At 37.0% G+C, this 20,310-nt stretch overlaps 1 protein-coding gene across 50 annotated transcripts in view; it reads left to right on the top strand.

Annotated features, from left to right (window-relative positions):
• The window catches only part of C4H8orf34 (chromosome 4 C8orf34 homolog), a 470,609-nt gene that overhangs the window by 74,362 nt on the left and 375,937 nt on the right, over nucleotides 1-20,310 (top strand). For 42 of the 50 annotated variants that reach the window (XM_085022168.1, XM_085022172.1, XM_085022166.1 and 39 more), the window contains exons 3-4: nucleotides 302-433; nucleotides 12,901-13,029. In XM_085022168.1, the coding sequence (XP_084878294.1) occupies nucleotides 302-433; nucleotides 12,901-13,029 (261 nt within the window). The remainder of the gene's footprint in view (nucleotides 1-301; nucleotides 434-12,900; nucleotides 13,030-20,310) is intronic. The other 8 variants (XM_085022191.1, XM_085022193.1, XM_085022183.1 and 5 more) reach the window with 1 other exon arrangement.

Here is a 20,310-nt window from a genome sequence, read left to right as displayed (position 1 = left end):
ATTCCATGACACCCGTTTAAAGAATGTTATTTTAAGTAGTCTGTGCCTCAAAAAGACTTTCAAATAATTTCACAGTTTAACATGATCTTAATCATATCACTATATAAACTAATTCATATCAAATTCAAAACTCAAATTTATAGGGGAAATAAAGCAAGCAATACTTTGAGACATTTGCATTATTTTAATATGAGTGACATAATGTTTGCAGGTATATCTAATTACTCCAAGGGTTTAGTTTTTGATCAATCATGAAATCATTTATTGTTTATATATTTTGTTTGTTTGCTTGTTTTAACAGAACATAAAGCAACAAGAAGGGATTTCAGAAACTATGATAAACCCTGGCAATTAAATGCAAAGAAACCTAAAAAGTCAAAAAGTGACCTTGCTGTGTCTAACATTTCTCCACCATCACCAGAATCAAAATCATGTAAGGAGTTTGTCATTCAAATATTACTTAATGTATGTAAGTGTGTGTGTATTAGGAAAAGAAAAAAAGGTAAGAATTGAAGCCATTTTTTTAAACCTGATATTTCTGGCAGTTTCTAATGAATTTCATATTTGTTTCAGTGGTCACATTGAGCTTTATTTATAACTACTCACACATATTCTCAAGCATGTGTAAATGATTTAAACCCGGGTATAATCTTATAAGAGTGTAAATTTGGCGGAGTGGGTCCCTTGCCTCTCATAACAGTTGCAGTATTTTATCACATTCAGAGCAGCACCAACCCTACATGTAATAAAGTACTTAAAAGCAAAGTAAATACTTTAGAGGGAAAGGAAAGATGTTTTTTTAAGTTTTATTGAAGCATAGTTGATTTATGATGTTGTGATAATATCTGCTGTACGACAAAGTGATTCAGTTATTCATATAGATGCAGCCATTGTTTTTCAGATTCTTTTCCCGTATAGATTATCACAGAATATTGGGTAGAGTTCCCTGTGCTATACAGCACACTTCTATCCAAAACATTTAACAAAATTAAAAAAAAAAATTATCCGGGATCTCTGCAAAGCCCTGCTCATTTATTGCTGAAGCCCATATACTGATTCTCTCTCCCAGGATGATCAGTGCCCCTTCTCTCTCAGTGCTCCTTCTGCTTTTCCACTGCTTGAGTAGCCACTGGGTTTTTCCAGTGCTCTGCTATCACCACATATGTATAAACATATCGTATAGCTTAGGATCCTGTAGCAAGAACTTATAAGCTGTTCTTCCAGATAAATTTCTTATGCTCATTACAAAGTAAGATGTTTGATTTTCATTTTAACAAAAGAGAAAGGAACAGGTAGAAAATATTTATATTTGTTTGAGAAATTTGAAAAATCATTATATGCTAACTGGGATCTGTTTTTCTCCTCTTTTTTTCCCTGTTTTTGGTTTCATATCTAGGAAACTCTTGCCTAATCTGAGAGCATAAAGATTTACCTCTATGTTTTCTTCTAAAGTTTTATAGTTTTTTAGTTCTTAAATTAAGACCTTTCATTCATTTTGAGTTAATTTTTGTTTATAAGGTAGGGGTCTAAATTCATTCTAATATGTGAATATTGACTTGTCGACTTATTGGACGCCATCATTTGTTCAAAATACTATTTTTATTTATTTATTTATTTTATTTTATTTTTATTTATTTTTTAATTTTTTCCCTTGTACAGCATGAGGACAAAGTTACATATACATGTGTTCATTCTTTTTCCTCCCATTGTTCTGTTGCAGTGTATCAAGACACAGTTCTCAGTGCTACACAGCAGGATCTCATTGTAAATCCATTCCAAGAGCAATAGATTGCATCCAATAACCCCAAGCTCCCAATCCCTCCCACACCCTCCCTCTCCCTCTGGGCAGCCACAAGTCTATTCTCCAAGTCCATGATTTTCTTTTCTGTGGAAATATTCATTTGTGCTGTATATTAGATTCCAGTTATAAGTGATATCATATGGTATTTGTCTTTCTCTTTCTGACTTATTTCACTCAACATGAGAGTCTCTAGTTCCACCCATGTTGCTATAAATGGTATTATGTCGTTCTTTTTTATGGCTGAGTAGTATTCCATTGTGTATATATACCACATCTTCCGAATCCAGTCATCTGTCGATGGACATTTGGGTTGTTTCCATGTCTTGGCTATTGTGAATACTGCTGCAGTGAACATGCGGGTTCATGTGTCTCTTTTAAGTAGAGTTTTGTCCGGATAGATGCCCAAGAGTGGGATTGTGGGGTCATATGGTAGTTCTATGGATAGATTTCTAAGGTATCTCCAAACTGTTCTCCATAGTGGCTGTACCAGCTTACATTCCCACCAGCAGTGCAGGAGGGTTCCCTTTTCTCCACAGCCCCTCCAGCACTTGTTATTTGTCGACTTATTAATGATGGCCATTCTGACTGACTGGTGTGAGGTGGTATCTCGTGGTAGTTCTGGTTTGTATTTCTCTTATAATCAGCGATGTTGAGCATTTTTTCAAGTGCTTGTTGGCCATCTGTATATCTTCCTTGGAGAACAGTCTATTCAGGTCTTTTGCCCATTTTTCCATTGGGTGTTGCTTGTATATTCTAGAGATCAAGCCCTTGTCCGTTGCATCGTTTGAAACTCTTTTCTCCCATTCTGTAAGTTGTCTTTTAGTTTTCTTTTGGGTTTCCTTTGCTGTGCAAAAGCTTGTCAGTTTGATTAGGTCCCACTGGTTTATTTTTGCTCTTATTTCTGTTGCCTTGGGAGACTGACCTGAGAAAATATTCATGAGGTTGATGTCAGAGAGTGTTTTGCCTAGGTTCTCTTCCAGGAGTTTGATGGTGGCTTGTCTTATATTTACGTCTTTCAGCCGTTTTGAGTTTATTTTTGTGCATGGTGTGAGGGTGTGTTCTAATTTCATTGCTTTGCATGCAGCTGTGCAGGTTTCCCAGCAATGCTTGCTGAATAGGCTTTCTTTTTCCCATTTTATGTTCTTGCCTCCTTTGTCAAAGATTAATTGACCATAGGTGTCAGGGTTTATTTCTGGGTTCTCTATTCTGTTCCATTGGTCTGTCTGTCTGTTTTGGTACCAATACCACACTGTTTTGATGACTGTGGCTTTGTAATATTTTTTGAAGTCTGGGAGAGTTATGCCCCCTGCTTGGTTTTTGTTTCTCAGGATTGCTTTGGCAATTCTGGGTCTTTTGTGGTTCCATAAATATTTTTGGATTGTTTGTTCTAGTTCTGTGAAAAATGTCCTGGGTAATTTGATAGGGATTGCATTGACTCTATAGATTGCTTTGGATAGTATGGCCATTTTTGTTCCATAAATATTTTTGGATTGTTTGTTCTAGTTCTGTGAAAAATGTCCTGGGTAATTTGCTAGGGATTGCATTGACTCTGTAGATTGCTTTGGATAGTATGGCCATTTTTACGATACTGATTTTTCCAATCCATGAACATGGAATATCTTTCCATTTCTTTACATCTTCTTTAATTTCCTTGATTAATGTTTTATAGTTCTCCTCATATAAGTCCTTTACGTCCTTGGTCAGGTGTATTCTGAGGTATTTGATTTTGTGAGGTGCAATTTTAAAAGGTATTGTATTTTTGTATTCTTTTCTAATATTTCATTGTTGGTATACAGAAATGTGACTGATTTCTGAATGTTAGTCTTATATCCTGCTACTTTGCTGAATTTATTAATCACTTCAAGTAGTTTTGGGATTGAGTCCTTAGGATTTTCTATGTGTAGTATCATGTTGTATGCATACAGTGACAGTTTTATCTCTTCTCTTCCTATTTGGTTGCCTTTTATTTCTTTTGTTTGTCTAATTGCTGTGGCTAGGACTTTTAAAACTGTTGAACAGCAGTGGTGAGAGTGGGCATTCCCTCCCTGTCTTGTTCCAGATTTGAGTGAGAAGGCTTTCAGTTTTTCTCCATTGAGTATTTTATTATATTTGCTGTGGTTTGTCATAAATGGCTTTGATTATGTTCAGGAATGTTCCCTCTATACCCACTTTGACAATTGTTTTTATCATGAATGGATGTTGGACTTTGTCAAATGCTTTCTCTGCATCTATTGAGATCATATGGTTTTTGACTTTTCTTTTGTTAATATGGTATACGACATTGATTGATTTGCTTGTGTTGAACCATCCTTATGAACCTGGGATGAACCCCACCTGGTCATGGTGTACGATCTTTTTAATATGTCATTGGATTCGGTTGGCTAAAATTTTGTTGAGAATTTTTGTGTCTATATTCATCAAAGATATTGGCTGACAGTTTTCTTTTTTGGTGGTATCTTTGCCTGGTTTTGGAATTAGGGTGATGGTGGCATCATAGAATGTCTTTGGGAGTGTTCCTTCTTCCTCAACCTTTTGAAAAAGTTTAAGGAGGATGGGCACCAGATCTTCTTTGTATGTTTGGCAGAATTTGCCTGTGAAGCCATCTGGTCCTGGGCTTTTATTTATAGGGAGTGTTTTTATGATACTCAGTTTTCTCTTCAGATCGTATAAATCTTTTGCCTTTTACAAAACACTATTTTTAACCCATTAAATGGTTTTGGCACCCTTGTTTAAAAATTGAGTACTTGAACTTTGGGATTTTTTGCCCTAAAGATTATCTTTAGGCTATCTATGGTCCTTAATAATTCCATATGATTTTTAGGAACAGCTTTTCCATGTATGCAAAAGAAAGGTCATTGAGATTTTAATGGGAAGTCGTTTCTGTTGATAGATCACTTTGAGATTATGTGATGGCCCATGAACATCGGGTGCCTTTACATTTATTTAGGTCTTTGTTAATTTCCTTAAACATTGTTTTGTACTTTTAAGTGTGCTAGACCTGCACCTTGGTTAAGTTTATCCCTTAGTATTTTATTCTTTTATGTGCTGTGGTAAATGGAGTATTTCTTATTTTCTTTTTCCGGTTCTTCATTGGTAGAATTTAGAAATGCAACTGATTTTCAAGTGTTGATCATATATACTGCAACTTCGCTGAACTTGTTATTAGTTGTAACCATGTTTTTGTGTATTCTTTAGGCTATTCTACATGTAATTTCATGCTGTCTGAAGATGGAGTTTTATTTTTTCTTTTCCAATTTGGATGCTGTTTGTTTTTCTTGCCTACTTGCTCAGTCTATAAAATTTAATAGTATTTAATAGAAGTGATGAAAGCAGGCAATCCTTTCTAGTTCTTCATTTTAAGGGGAAAACTTTCTATTATTTTACCATTCTCCAGATGTTAGCTGTGAGTTTTTCATAAATATCATTTATTATATTTATGGAAAGGAAAGAAATTCCTTTCTACTCCTAGTTTGTTGGGGATTTTGATTATGACAAAATGTTGGATTTTGTCAGAAGCCTTTTCTTCATCAGTGAAGACAATCATACATTTTAAAATTTGTTCTATTAATGTGATTATTACACTAATTTTATATTAAATAAACTTTACATTCATGGGATAAATCCCATTTGGTCATGACACATAATCCTTTTTTTTTTTTTTTGTATAATCCTCTTAATATGCTGCTGAATTTGATTTGCTTTTGTTTTGTTGAGGATTTTTACATCTATATTTAGAAAAGATAGTGTGTAGTTTTCTTGTTTTATCTTTATCTTTTGTGTCAGGGCAATGCTGGCTTTGTAAAATGAGTTAAGATATGTTCCTTCCTTTTCTATTTTTTGCAAGTGTTTGAGAAGGACTGGTGTTAATTCTTCTTTAAATGTTTGGTGGAATGTGCCAGTAAGCCAGTAAGCCACTTGTCTTGTGCTTGACTTTTTTTTTTTCCTTCCAGACTGGTAGCATGTGGAAGTTCCTAGGCCAGGGATTGAATCCATACCACAGCAGGGACCCAAGCTGCTGCAGTGACAATGCCGGATCCTTAACCTGCTATACCTCGAGGGGACTCCTGTGCCTGAGTTTGTTGTGAGGTGTTTGAGTATTGATTCAGTGTGTTTACTTGCTATAGATTTTTTTTTGTTTATTCTTGAGTAACTTTTGGTGTTTTGTTTTTAGGCATTTTTCCATTTTACCCAGGTTGTCCAATTTGTTGGCATAAGGTGTTCATAATATTCCCTTATAATCCTTTTTGAAAACAGTTCTGGAGAGTTCCCGTTGTGGGTCAGAGGATTAAGGACCTGAAACTGGTATCCATGAGGATGCAGGTTTGATCCCTGGCACCTTGCTCAGTGTGCTAAGCATCCTGCATTGCTACAAGCTATGGTGGAGGTTGCCGATGTGGCTTGGTTCTGGTGTTGCTGTGGTTGTGGTGTATGTAGGCTGGTGGCTGCAGCTCCAGTTTGACCCCTAGTGTGGGAACCTCCATATGCTACAAGTGTGGTCCTAAAACGGAAAAAAAAAATTCTGTAAAGTCTGTAGTGACTTCTTGATCACATTTCCTGTTCTAGTAACTTGAACCTTCATTTTTTTCTTTGTCCATCTAGCTACAGGTTTGTTAATTTTTGAAATCTTTTTCTAAGAATCAACTTTTGGTTTTGTTGATTTTCTCTATTACATTTGTATCTTCTATTTTATTTATGTATATTCTAATATTATTTATATCTAGGTTGGGTATAGCTTGCTCTTCTTTTTCTGTTTCTTTAAGGTATAAAGATTGGTTATTGATATTCTCTTTCTCCTTCTTTAATGTGGACTTTACAGTTATAAATTCCCACCTGCGCACCACCATTGCTGTGTCATATAAGTTAATGGTATGTTGTGTTTTCATTTTCATTTGTCTCAAGATAATTTCTAATTTCTGTTGGGATTTCTTCTTTCACTCATTGATTGTTTAAGAGTGTGTTGTTTAATTTTATTATATTTTTGAATTTTCTCTCTTGCTTTTTTATCCCACATTCATTCCATTGAGGCCAGAGAAGATACTTTTATGATTTAAGTATTTCAAAACTTGTTGACATTTATTTTGTGGTCTGACTTATGATCTATACTAGAGATTATTCCATGTTCACTTAAGAAGAAGATGTATGGCTGTTATTCGATGAAATGTTCTGTATATGTCTGTTAGATCTAATGTGTTTATGGTGTTGTTCAGGTACTCTGTTTCTTTGTTGATCTGTTTAGTTCTATCCATTATTGACAGTGGATTGTTAGAGTCCCCAACTATTATTATAGAATTCTATTTATACCCTCAGTTATGTCGATGTTTGATTCATATATTTGGGGGCTCTGTTTTTTGGTATGTATGTGTTAAATGATTGTTAAATCTTCTTGACTGGTTGATTCTTTTATCTGTATATAATATTCTTTGTCTTGCAACATGTTTTGTCTTCAAGTCTGTTTTGTCTGACATTAATATAGCCACTCTTGCTCTCTTTGGTTACCATTTTCACAGAATATCCTTCAGTCATTATTTCTTCAAACAATATTCTCTTTTGGGGACTGAAGTTGTGTGCATGTTGGTACATTATACAGATGATGAAGTAAGAGAAGTCATATGACATTTCAAATAATATTTCAATCATACTTGACAAAATTTACGTCAATTTCTTATTTTAAAACAAAACTGAGTAAGAACACTTCTAGAATAAAAGATATTTTCTTAACTAAAATATTGTCTGGCAGAAATGTTTATGTAATATAAAAAGTTTTTGAAGGGTTTGTTTTTAAAAGGAAAGACAATAGTCATTAACTTTTATATGGGGTTAATATCATTAACATTTATTAGAAAAGATGTTTATTGTTAAAGCTTACTTTAAAATAGATACTATATATTAATTATGTTAGTTTGGTGAGGAACAAAATAACCTTTTAGTTTAGCCAATAGATTGTGGGCTCCAGTAGAATGTCATCTCCACAAGTACAGGGAATTTTGTGACACACATTCCTACTGGTTCACTCCCAGAACCTAGGACAGTGCCTCACACATAGTTTGTGCTGTACAAATGATTGAATAAATTAGTAAATGAGGAGAATTTAAGGATAGATTAGTGCTGAAATGTGTCCTCATCTCAGGAGATAACAGTTTAGAAGCTGCGCATTTTTCAGATAACAAAAAATAGCATCTTACACAATGAAAGCTGGTATAGGTACAAAGATCTGCAGGATAATATTAGTTTTCCATTGTGGCTTGTCATAGAGGAAAGATATGACAAATAGGGTTTGATACAGTTTTTTTCCTATATGGTTCAAGCATTTCTGCTATTAGTGGAATGGTGTTTCTGGTGGAATAGTTGAGGAATGAGTAGGGACTTGGCAGAAAGGACCAAAAGGGCATTTGTCTGTCAATCCCCTGTGCATGATAGTGTGCCCTGATTCTTTTATAGCCATTTCAAATCTGTGATGCAGATGAGAAAATGGAGGTGAGTACATTAGCTTCAGTTAAAACTAATGCTCAGTAATTTTCTTTATGCTTTTGCATTTGGGGGAGTATTTCTCTCTCTCTCTCTCTTTTAAATGTTGCATTTAGCACAGAATATGCAAAAGGAAATAGTTGTATATTTGGTACTATTCCTGGGGAAAAAAATGAAAGGACTCTGCATGTGTATAGAAAACTCAAGTTATATAAATATAAGAGAAGGAAGATGGCAACACAGTGTCTGAAAATCATAATATGGAAATTTGGATGGTAGGATACGTGAGGTAATTTTGCTTTTATCAATTTTAAGTATATCATAACTAGTACTGGGAATTCTGGTATATTTTAAGTGAAAGTGTAGTAGTTAGGTGGAAATGTCAGATAAGAATATTAGGATTGGAGTTCTTATTGTGGCTCAGTGGGTTAAGAACCTGACATACTGTCAATGAAGATGTGAGTTTGATCCCTAGCTTCCCACAGTGGATTAAGGATCTGGTGTTGGCCTCAAGCTGCGCCATAGGTTGCAGATGTGGCTTGGATCCTGTGTTGCTGTTGCTATGGTGTAGGCCATCAGCTACAGCTCTGATTCAGGTCCTAGCCCAGGAACTTCCATATGATGCAGGTGTGGCCCTAAAAAGAAAAAAAAAAAAGAGAGTATCAGCATTTATTAATTTTTAGAAAATAGAATAGAAAGATCTAAATAATGGAAGTTATTTTGGTTCAAAAAGAAATGGATAAATAGTGTCTCAAAAGCCATTTGGAGGAAACAGTAGATTTATTATTATTTTAACCTGCAAGTGGAGACCCTTGGTAGAGGTCTCAGAGAGTCAGAGTTGACTAATAAAGAATTGTTCAGAATAAGCCCTGGTCAGTATACAGTAAGCTGTTCGTGAATTAACTACATCATTGTGATTGAATGGAGCATTCCCATCTACACAGTTTTGTGGAAGTGCTTCTACAGTGGGGGTGAATTTTGTCTCAGTGATGGTGCAGGCTGTCCTGACCTCAGGTTCTTTCACCTCATATGGGTCATACGATGTTTTTGATATTGTTCTGCTGTTTTCTGTGTCTCCTGAGGGTATGTTTTAGAAAATGTATTTAAACTGTAGCCATGAGTTTTAAGATTAAGTATGACCCAAACAAAGTCTTTAATCCACCAGAAACCTTTAGAGATTCTATCTGGAGTCTGTATACTGGGCTGATGACCTCCCAAATCTCCTAACATTATTTATCAAAATGTTTTTATCTCTTGAAGTCATTTAGCATATTTGATTAGACCCTGATTTTACTGTGGCTTTCCTTGCCCTAGATTTGGATCCCATGATATATTGGGTATCACGTATGTAGCAAATTGTCACGAGCTACAAAAATATAAAAAGAACTTTATCTTAGTTTCTCTCAAAAGTTGCTGAGAAAAGGTGCTTGGGTGTCATTTCATTTCTCTATAATACTGCGTATAACCTCCCCAAAACTCAGTGGCTTAAAACAACAATGTATAATGTCTCATGGATCAGTAAATTGTCTAGGCACTTCTGCTGGTCTCACCTGGCCTTGTCTAATGTGGATGCATTCAGATGGTCTGCACAGGCTACTAGGGCAGGCAGGGGACCTATCTTCTCATTATCTGGAAACGTTGACTGGGATTGATTAGAAAACAGGAAAAAAATCTATGTTCTTTTTTTTTTAAGTTTTTTTAAAAAAGAAATCTTGATAGGATATTATGGTTATTTCCAGGAAAATTTGATAATGTAATAATGCAGATTAGAGAAGCTATTCAAACAAGGTTAACAAAAGTGCTAATAAATGCTTTGAAGGATCCAGTACAAGTATTGTTTTCTCTCCTTCCTCTTCTGAGTTTCTTGTCCTTGTGCCTGGGCTTGTCCCCTGGAGGTCTCTTGGGGAATGACCTGTGGAGTAATAGTGGTATGCCTTGAATTGTTTTCTAGAACTATTGATCACAATCACTGCTTCCACTTTCCATTGCTTGAACATTGGTGTGTTGAGGTTAGCTGACATCTCCATCCTAGAGTCCCTAAACAAAGAAACACAGAGGAAGCAGCTGCATTTTTAAGTTTAGATTTATTTAAATTATGGAAGTAATATTTGCTTATTTTGTCAATGGAAAAAATACAAGCCTGTTGAAAGATAGTCACTCTCCCTTAAATTCTACTCCCTCAGAAATAGTTCATATCTTTTCATATCCTTTGAAATAGTTTGCAACTTTTTACATCCTTTTCTTTGTATAAACTAACATAAAATATTTGTGAGTTGATTTGCTTTATAAAACTGGCTTTAAACTTTACACATTCTTAAGCAGCTTGCCTTTATAAAATAAGCTTCCTTGTAAATATATACATAAGTTTGAGTGTTACCATTTGTTTATGATTATTTTCCAGAGATTATAATATTAATAATATAATAAGATTGCCAGGCTTGTTTTTGGGTTTTTTTTTTTTTGTTGTTGGTTTTGTTGTTGTTGTTGTTGTTTTTGCTTTTTAGGGCAGCACCTACAGAATATGGAGGATCCCAGGCTAGGGGTCCAGTTGGAGCTGCAGCTGCCAGTCTATGTCACAGCTGCAACAACGCCAGATCTGAGCCGTGTCTGTGACCTACACCACCGCTCATGGCAACGCTGGATCCTTAACCCACTGAACGAGGCCAGGGATTGAACCTGCATCCTCATGGATCCTAGTCAGGTACGTTAACTGCTGAGCCATGATGGGAACTCCAGTATGTGCTTTATTATAATAAATATTTCTAAATTACTTTTAACAAGGTGGCAGAAAAAATGTTTTCAATAGTTTGAGGCTGTCTTTCCTACAGCCTTACCGTATAAATATTTTTAAATTTTACTTTTATCAAAACAAAAATATATATGGTTTAAAAGGCAAATTAGCACCACAAGGCAACAGTGTTCTTTTTCTCCTGTTCTGCTTCTAATATGGAACCACTTTTAACTTAGTTGTTTCTTTTGGTACATAGATCTACATATCTAAATGTACAAGGTACTTACATAGTTCTCTTTTAGTTTTTAAATTTGAGGCATCTTCTCTTGACCTGCTTCAAGATTTTGTGCTTTGTACCTGGGGCCCATCACATCCTCACAGTACAGACAGGCAGAGATTTCAGTTATTGGTTAATAGATACTTTACATTGATATTTTTATGATTGTATCAGTCTTTTTCACAGTAAAACCATAAGATAGCCAAATATTAATCCGTTTCCAGAATTAATAATTGGCTTGTTTTTCTCTTTGCTTTGCTTTCTCTGTGCCCATTACGAATGCTTCACCCTGCCTTAAAGTAATAAACACTCTCAGTATGATCAAACACATCAAGTATCTCTCTATCTTATTTTAGTTTGTATTTTATACTTTATTTCATTTTAAGAGTTTTAGAGACTTCTCTCCTGTAGTCCTTTGTCCTCTTGCTCCACTCTTGACTCCTCGGTTTCCCACCTTTCTCTCAGCTGTCTGCTGAGACCATCCTTTACTGTCATCCTGAGGATTCCCTTTTCCTTTTTCTCATTTAAGATTATGTTTCCTGAATCCCGGTCTCTCCCCTTTCAGTTTACTTATTCATTTTGGTGGATCCACCTCCATTAGGAGTGTTCTGAAAAAGAGTGCTTGCCAGATGCATTTTTGAGTCCTTACAAGTATCTTGATTGGTTCCTTAATTGGGTATAAAATTCCAAGTTAGAAGGAATCTTTAGTTGGAATTTTGAAGGAATTTTCCCTATGTCTTCTGTGGCCAAGCATCACTATTAAGTCTGATCACAATTTGATTTGCAATTTTTGTCCCTGAAAGCTTTTAAAGATGTTTTCTTCATTGCCACTGTCATAAAACTTTGTGATAATATGCCTTGGATTGTACTAGACATTTTATGGTTCCTTCTAATCTTAAAGTCAATTATGTTTATGATTTTATATCCATATTACTTTGGCATTGATCCTCGGTTGATGCTTTGATGTTTAAATGGTATGAAATGTCCACTTTTTTTTTGGCATATCTCTCTTCAGGGTCTAGGTTTCTGTATTCTCTACCTTCTAAGTCCACTTGCTATGTCCATTTACCACACATCAGCTCATTTTGCATCTTCCAAAAAAATGCTACTTTTTCTTGACTATTAATATCTTCTCTCCTTGTTCAATCAATTCTTTGACAAAAGAAAAATACCATAATATAATTTTAGTGGGAATTTGAGGGAAAGTGAAGATAAACACAAATATTTAGTCTTCTGTGTTTTATCAGAAGTTCATGAGAAATTCTTAAAAACACTTAACTAATTGCTCATGAGGAATTAGTTATTTTTTAAGCTGATAAGACATAATATAAAATATACTTTGCTTGTGTATTTTCCCCTAAATTATAGACATTATTAGTTTTAAATCAGTACCTGAATTTTCTTTTTTCTGCAAACACTGTCGCACTTTCCTTACTTGCTCAGTTAAAACATTTCTTAACACCTAACTTTATAACCTTCCCTCTGTTTGCTCATGAGAAAACCATTTCCAAGACAAAACATTTTTATTCTTACACTGATCTTGATACAATCTTTCACATAATCATGAATAGTAATTTTTTTTCTTATGTAGCATGCTTATGAAGTAATCATTTTTTTTAAACATAGTGCCAAGGTCAGTAGATCATCCTAAGTGGAACTGGCGGACTAAACCAGAAAGCCGTGATTTTGATGAATTGAACCACATCCTTCAGGAGAGCAAGAAACTGGGAAAAGCCCTTGAGAATCTCTCTCGAAGTAAGTTCATTTACTTGATTATAATTGGAATTCCTAACCAATATTAAAGTAGAAACATTCTTCGCTATTACTAGTAACCTATTTCCAATAGTTTGATTCCAATTCCATGGGAAGTTGAAGAGTTCTAAGGGCATGAGAATGAAACTGGGGACTGATCTTGCATGTTCCGGGATTCATGGGAAGACTGGTTATATAGAGTAGGAGGAGCTGTAGGACCCCCCCCCCCCCTCATCCCCAATGGCTGTTTGATTCCAGTCTCTACAAGGTCTCTGTTAGTTACCCATGTCACCTGTACACCTGATGGTATCTTATTCAGTCTTCTCTTTTGAACCCAGTTGTTTTGTTTCATCCCAGGTAATGTACCTCTGTGTTGCTTCTGTTGAGTTTTTGATGTCTCTAAACTTTTTAAGGAGAGTGACTGGGCCAGATTCTTCTTAGAATCCTTTCAGAGCCTAGCAACATTCCTCTTTGTAAAAGCAGTGATCTCTAATCCAAGGGCCTGGGTTAGAAGTTTTGCTCTGTCACCTATGAGGTGAATAACCTCAGGTAAATCATTGGTCCTCTTACTTCCAAATCAAGAAGACATGATTCTTTCTCCTCCTGATATGTGGGAAGGTTTAAAGTGATGTATTTCAGGTAAAAATTTTAAATTTTATTGTCATGAGAGTAGACAATCAAAGAATTGTTTTGATTTGATAAATGCATTCTATATATGTGGAAATACATATATACTTTATGGCTTTAGTAGTGAGTTCAAGGTATTTCTGTTTTTCTCTGGTTCTTCCGTTATCTCTCAGTTTTAAAAATTAGGTTCCTTTGGAAGCATATTAATGCTGTGGCCTCACTGAAATTTTTTGTTTTTGTTGTTATGGAATGTTAAAAAACTGTTAAATGGAAAATTGAATACTAGCAGATTCTAATAGATTATATTTTAGGATCAGTATCTTTTTTAAAATTGCAAACTGTTACTAGTTTCATGATTTTTTTTTTTTTTTTTTTTTGTCTTTTTGCTATTTCTTTGGGCCGTTCCCATGGCATATGGAGGTTCCCAGGCTAGGGGTCGAATCGGAGCTGTAGCCACAGGCCTACACCAGAGGCACAGCAACGCGGGATCCGAGCTGAGTCTGCAACCTACACCACAGCTCACGGCAACGCCGGATCGTTAACCCACTGAGCAAGGGCAGGGACCGAACCCGCAACCTCATGTTTCCTAGTCGGATTCGCTAACCACTGCACCACAACGGGAACTCCATGATTTGTTTTAAAGTTAAAATTTTCCTTTGGTATATTTTGGGAGAAGTAGTGTATGTGTGTGTGTTATATAGTACATAGGAGTTTGTATATTGTATTATACATGTATTTTATTGTATTATAATTCTATATAGAGATAGATTTAGTTTTCATGCTTCTTAATATATAACACATTAGAACCTTTTTAATTAGACTTTTGTGCGGTGAACCTATCTCAGAAGTTAACTTGCCTATAATAGGGTCTCATGATTTTGCCATTAGTCGAAACTCTCTGGTTGGAGTTTGAGGAAGTCCTGCTTTTGGCAAGTTTTACTTTTGGTGCAAACGATGATAAAGTGAGTTTTCTGCTAATTGCTATAGTCATAAATATTATAGTCATGAAAAGAACCTTATCCTATTATGTATCAAAGGCTTATATTAAAATATATATCTGTATAGATAAATATGTCTTCATCCTTTGGGCAGAATCTGTGGCTCTTTATAGACTCTCAGTTTATCAATAAACATGAGTTTAAAATATTGAAGAATATACCCAATTGTTACACATCCTCACAAATCAATTTTTTGTCTTTTTAAATATGCTACTTTTAAAATACTTGTTATATCATTGTTAATTTGTAAGAAAGCATTTTACTCCTCCTAAAACATTTTAATAAAGGAGTTTGCTATACTTCTAGATCTGTAGCAGAAACATCAAGATTTATGCCATGGTCTGTCCCAGGAAATCTGGGAGTAAGTAGCCTTAGGTAGGGCCTTACAGCCGAGTCCTCTGAGCGGAAGCTAGTGAGGGCTGTGACAGAGGCTCATTTAATTCATGCAGGGAGGTCTGGAGAAATAAAATGACAGGGGGATAGTGTCTGATGGGGAGAGTAGAAGAGCTTCAAGGCCGAAGAAATTGTAGGGTGAGTCAGTAGATTGGCCAGAATAGGGTATAACACTCAGCTTCTGTATGTGATGTGTATGATGGAGAGTTGCTTTTGGCTTCACTTGGTCATTTTAAAGGGCTCTATTTTTTTTTTTTTTGTGGCAAAAATGGTGGTGGTTAATGCAGGGATAAGGGAGCAGTGGTCATACGGTAAGGGATCGCTCATTTCTCCCTATAAGTTCTTTGAGTCTCTTTGGGAACAAAGTGGTACTTTCTTGGATGGCTTAAATTTCTGTGATTTTCACTATCTGAGATTTAACACTAACTTCTTGTTTAGGCCCAGCATGTGTCAAACTCTAACTTTTTTTTTTTTTTTTTTTTTTTTTGTCTTTTTAGGGCCACATCTGTGGCGTATGGAAGTTCCCAGGGTAGGTGGGTCGAATCGGAGCTGCAGCCACTGGCCTACACCACAGCCACAGCAACACCAGACCCAAGATCCCTGACTTCTCATTGGCTGTCAGCCAAGGGTTGTTCTCAGAAATTGGAGGCCATTCATAGGTCCTTGCCTTATGGCCTTCTTCTCTTACGGTTTGCTGTTTCTTCTTTTTTTCTTTCTTTTTATGGGTATACTTGCAGCATATGAAAGTTCCTAGGTTAGTAGTTGAATCCCAGCTGCATCTGCAACCTACGCCACAGCTCGCAGCAACGTTGGATCCTTAATCCACTAAGTGAAGCCGGGGTTTGAACTTGCATCCTCAGAGGCACTATGTTGAATTCCTAACTCGCTGAGCCACAACGGGAATGCCACGGTTTGCTATTTCTTCCTTGAAGCCACTGGGGAACAACTCTCTGAAGCTTTGCCATCTTTTAAGAGGCTCACTTAGGTTAGGTCAGGGCTACCAGCATAACCTCCCTTCTGATTTATTCAGTCAGCTGGTTAGTAACCAAATCAAGAGAGTGATACCCTTTCACATTTAGTGGCTCCACCATGCAGACTCAGAGGGAAAGGACTGCACAGATGTGTGTCTCGGGAACTATCCCACAACTCTGCCTACCTCAGGTATTGTTAGTGTTATTACTGTTTATTCCTAACAGCCTATAACATACTTCAACCAAGCACTGCCCAACAGAAGTGTAATAGGAGCCAAATATATTAAAATCATATATATTTGATTTTATATTTTCAAATAGGCACGTTACCAAAAAAAGCAAAAAGAAACTTATGAAATTAATGTAAATATTTTAATTCAGTATTTCCAAATTATTATCCATTTAATAATGTGTATTCCATGTAAAAAACATTGTTGAGGTATTTTACATTCTTTTCTTTCATGCCGAGTCTTCAAAAATGTGGTGCAAATTGCATTCTACAGCACATCTCAACGTGGATGAGCCATGTTTCAAATGCTCAGTAGCCAGGTGATGAGTGGACCTGTCTGTGTTAGTCACTGTAGCACCAACAAATGTTAAAAACAAACATGCAGAAGCTCCTCTCTTGAGTTTGAGTTACCTCAGACAGCATCAGAGTTTCTTTTTCCTTCCAGACAGCATCAGACTTTCTTTTTCCTCTTTCTTCCCAGTTTTCACAGTGGTTAACACACATGGTCTACACTTGCTTTCACACCTCCGTGCAAGTTACATTATTGCATCTGCAGTTACATTATTGCACATTATTGTAACTATATTATAAATACAGCTACATTATTGCACCTGCCATTCTGCTCAGACCTTTCCCATCCTGTTCACCAAGTGAGTCCAGGTTGTCAAACTGAATGAACGGTGTTCCTCATCTTACAAAATTGCTCTGGTAGTTTTAACACCATTGATTACTGTGACTTTCTTCAGAATCTCAGATCTTCTTGTTTCTGGGACCTGACCCTTATTTGATCGTTCTTGAATATCCTTCACGTCATTTCTTGTAGGCTTCATTCTGACACTCCTCTTTCTGTCCTGCCACTCTAAGTGCTGTTCCCACAGTTCATTCTCTGCCTCTGTTCTTTCAAATGCTTTCTGCATCCAACCTTAGCCTCCCTCATAGATTTATCCCCCCACACAGCTAGCTCAGATGAGTATTTCCCATCCAGACTGTCTGTGCTTTTATGCAGGATATCTAAAGCCTGTCTCCCATGGCTATCCCACTGCCATGCTAAACTCAGGGTATCGCCCTCTTTAACGTGACCTTTATTCTGCAGGGTTCATCTCAGCTGGTGGCACCAGCACTTACTGGTTTAGCCAAACTGGAGCCCTTCTAGACTCATCTCTCTCCCTAACTGTTAATAATTAATTACCCACATCTTCCTCTGTCTTAGGTCTGATTCTCTTCTCCACCCCTATTGGCACTCTGTAATTCACACTCCCAACACCACTGACCGGATCATTGGTTTGTCTGTTTAACAAGTTCTATTTTGTTTCATTTCTTTCCTGCTCTTTGACAGAAAAAAGCAGGTGTAGCCCCTGCCCTTACTGAGCTTATGGCTGGAGGGACCCCGTAACCTTATGTTAAGGGAGTCTCATGGCCACAATCTCTGGCTTAATCTGATGCAAGTATTAGTCACTCAGGGAATAGCTTGGGGCAGGGTGACAGAGATATGCTATTCTGTCCTGTTATTCTGCCATCTTTAGCACTTGACTTCCAAGGGTCCTGCAAGCAGAAAGAGACAAGAGAGGGTTATGGGGGCTGGTTTCTAATGCCTAGAGATGGATGTGCCCACATTAAATCACCCACATTCTACAGCTGACTGCAGGGTAGGCTGGGCAATGTGGTCTGGCTTGCGCGCCTAGGAGAAATATGGAAAAGGTTTGAGAATGAATAACCAGTCCTGCCCCCACTGTTGTTTGTCTGTTCCTCCAGTCAGCCCTCACTGCACCCAGAATGGTGGATCTAAAGTGAAGACCTGATATCACTTGCTACAGTGTTTCAGGGGCTCCTTAGAACTTTATGGAAGGAGCTCCATACTCTGACCTTTAATCGTGTTTCCATATCATCTCTCATGACTCATCGTCAGGCTAGTTATGCAGCAGCAACCTGGGAGTTTTTCACACTCACTGATGTTCCTCCGTTTTGTGTGTTAGCTTATGCTGTGCCTGCCCCCTGCTTGTCTCCACCACTCCCATTTCCACCAAGCCACTTTCTGCTCCTCTCTTTAGCCTCAGCTCAAATGCCACTTAATGGTTTATTGCTCTGTCTTTCTCTGGACTGGGTTTAGTACCCCTCTTCTTGTGCTTGCATGCTTTTTTCTGCATACACTTAAATGCTCTGATCTGTTTTCACAGAACCCTGGACTTTGAGCTGCAGGGAGGTGGGGGCATCCTGCACCTGGACGCCCCAGCGTGTAGCACAGTGATTAGCCTATAACTCAGTCATGATTTGCTGGGTGAGTGCCAGCTGTGGTTTCATTTCTTCCTGAAACATCTTTGTGACCCCTCCCTCACTTTTTCTTCACTGCAGATCTGCCTTGTGCTTCTCTAAGTGTAATCCTTTGATATCAGCTGACCTGGGTTTTGATATTTGCAGATTTGATTTGTTTGCTGAGATCTTTAGCTTTAACTGTGGCCTATTTATTGAAGGAGTTATGCCTAAAAATAAATAGATCTGTAAGCAAGTAGGAGCCTCAGGCTTTTGCTGCTTTTGGCAGTTTTCTCTGAAGCGAGGCAATGATTGGATGAGTATCTTTAGTCCATTTAGATGTTGGTCTACAGATTGTAGTTCATGTGAAACACTGGCTGGAGCTTTTCCAAGGAAGAGAGCCCAGCTGTTGGGAGAACAGAGGACAGATATTTATGCTCTGTGACTGATAATAGCCATATGGACTCGGCCAAGAAAAAAATAACAAATGACTTTTTTAGTTCATCAATCATGAGCATCCCCCAAAAGTCTTTTTTTGACAAACAGCCTGAGTAGTTAGAGAATAACAGCCTATGAATGAAAATGGAAGCAGATAATATGGCAGTTTTTTGTTTATTCATTTACCACATTCATTTATCTAGTCTTCACACAGTTATGTGGGAATGGAAGGTGAACAGCATGTGTGCACACCTCAAGAACCTTTTAGTAGGAGAGATGGGTGTGAACAGCAGAATTTCAAAGGCTTGTACAGGTGCTTTAGGAGAACTGTGCAACTGTAAAAAAGCCTCCAACAAGGAGGTTTAGGGCCAGCCTGGTGGAGATGGTACCTGAATGGAAGGTATAAGGATAAAAAAGTGAAGCTTAGGAAAAAGGAGAGTAGAGATTATCATGAGGAGGGATGTTCCTTACAGAGAGAGAAGCATGTGTACAAGAAGAAAGAAGAAAACTCAAAGAAAAATTTCAAAGGAGGAAACTTTGTATTATTGAGGCATTGAGGATGAAATGAGTAATAAAGACAATGAAAAGAGAAGTCTTGGCAGCAGGGGAGCCAGGGGCCGAGGAATTTTATGCTGCAGGGATCTTGTAAGCAGGTTATGGATCCTGTGTTTTTGAAGCATCACTTTGGTGTGGAGTGGAAGATAGAATTGATGCCATCCTTGACTCAGGGCAAAGACAAGATGAAGAGATCCTGGGATAGAAAAGAGGGACTAGTTTAAGAAATGTAGATTAAAAGATTAAGATTCATTGCTATGAATGAAGGGTGAGACTGAAATGAGAATGATATGCTTAGGTTGTTTTTATTTTTTGGTTTTGTTTATAATCAAGGTGACTGGGTGCTTCCTCTGCCTGAGATAAGAATTCTAGAGGGTTTGAGGGTGACGGAGGAATGTTACTTCAAACTCCAGTTTTGGACACCTTGGGGCATCCAAACGGTGTTCACAGCCTTCCTCTGTTCCCAGCAGTCCATCTCTATCATTGTAATTATAGCCTACTTGAGAAGTTTGATTATGGATGTAAATATGGGAATCTTTAGTACATAGGGAAAAAGAATCCACAATCTCCTCCCCTCAACACATATCATCAACATTTGAGATACAGAGAGAAAAGTGTTCTTGTTGAGGACATGGAAAAGGAATTTTTCTGAGAGGTGAGTAAAAACCAAGTAGAAAGCTTCCAAAAAATCAAAGAGGGACCATATTTCAGAAAATCTAGGTGACAGATAACATGGTACAGAAAAAGGATGGGAAATATATCCATTGTGAGTGCAGCCATCTCCAAGGTATGTGTCTACTCTTTACTGCGGTGGGATTCATAATAG

The sequence above is a fragment of the Sus scrofa genome, chromosome 4 (assembly GCF_054392235.1).
Source record: "Sus scrofa isolate SSC_HxYL_T2T_F1_AM1 chromosome 4, Sscrofa_HxYL_maternal_Yorkshire_Landrace_v2.0, whole genome shotgun sequence".
Taxonomy (NCBI): domain Eukaryota; kingdom Metazoa; phylum Chordata; class Mammalia; order Artiodactyla; family Suidae; genus Sus; species Sus scrofa.
The sequence above is the reverse complement of the archived record's forward strand: the minus strand, read 5'-3'. Positions and strand labels throughout refer to the sequence as shown.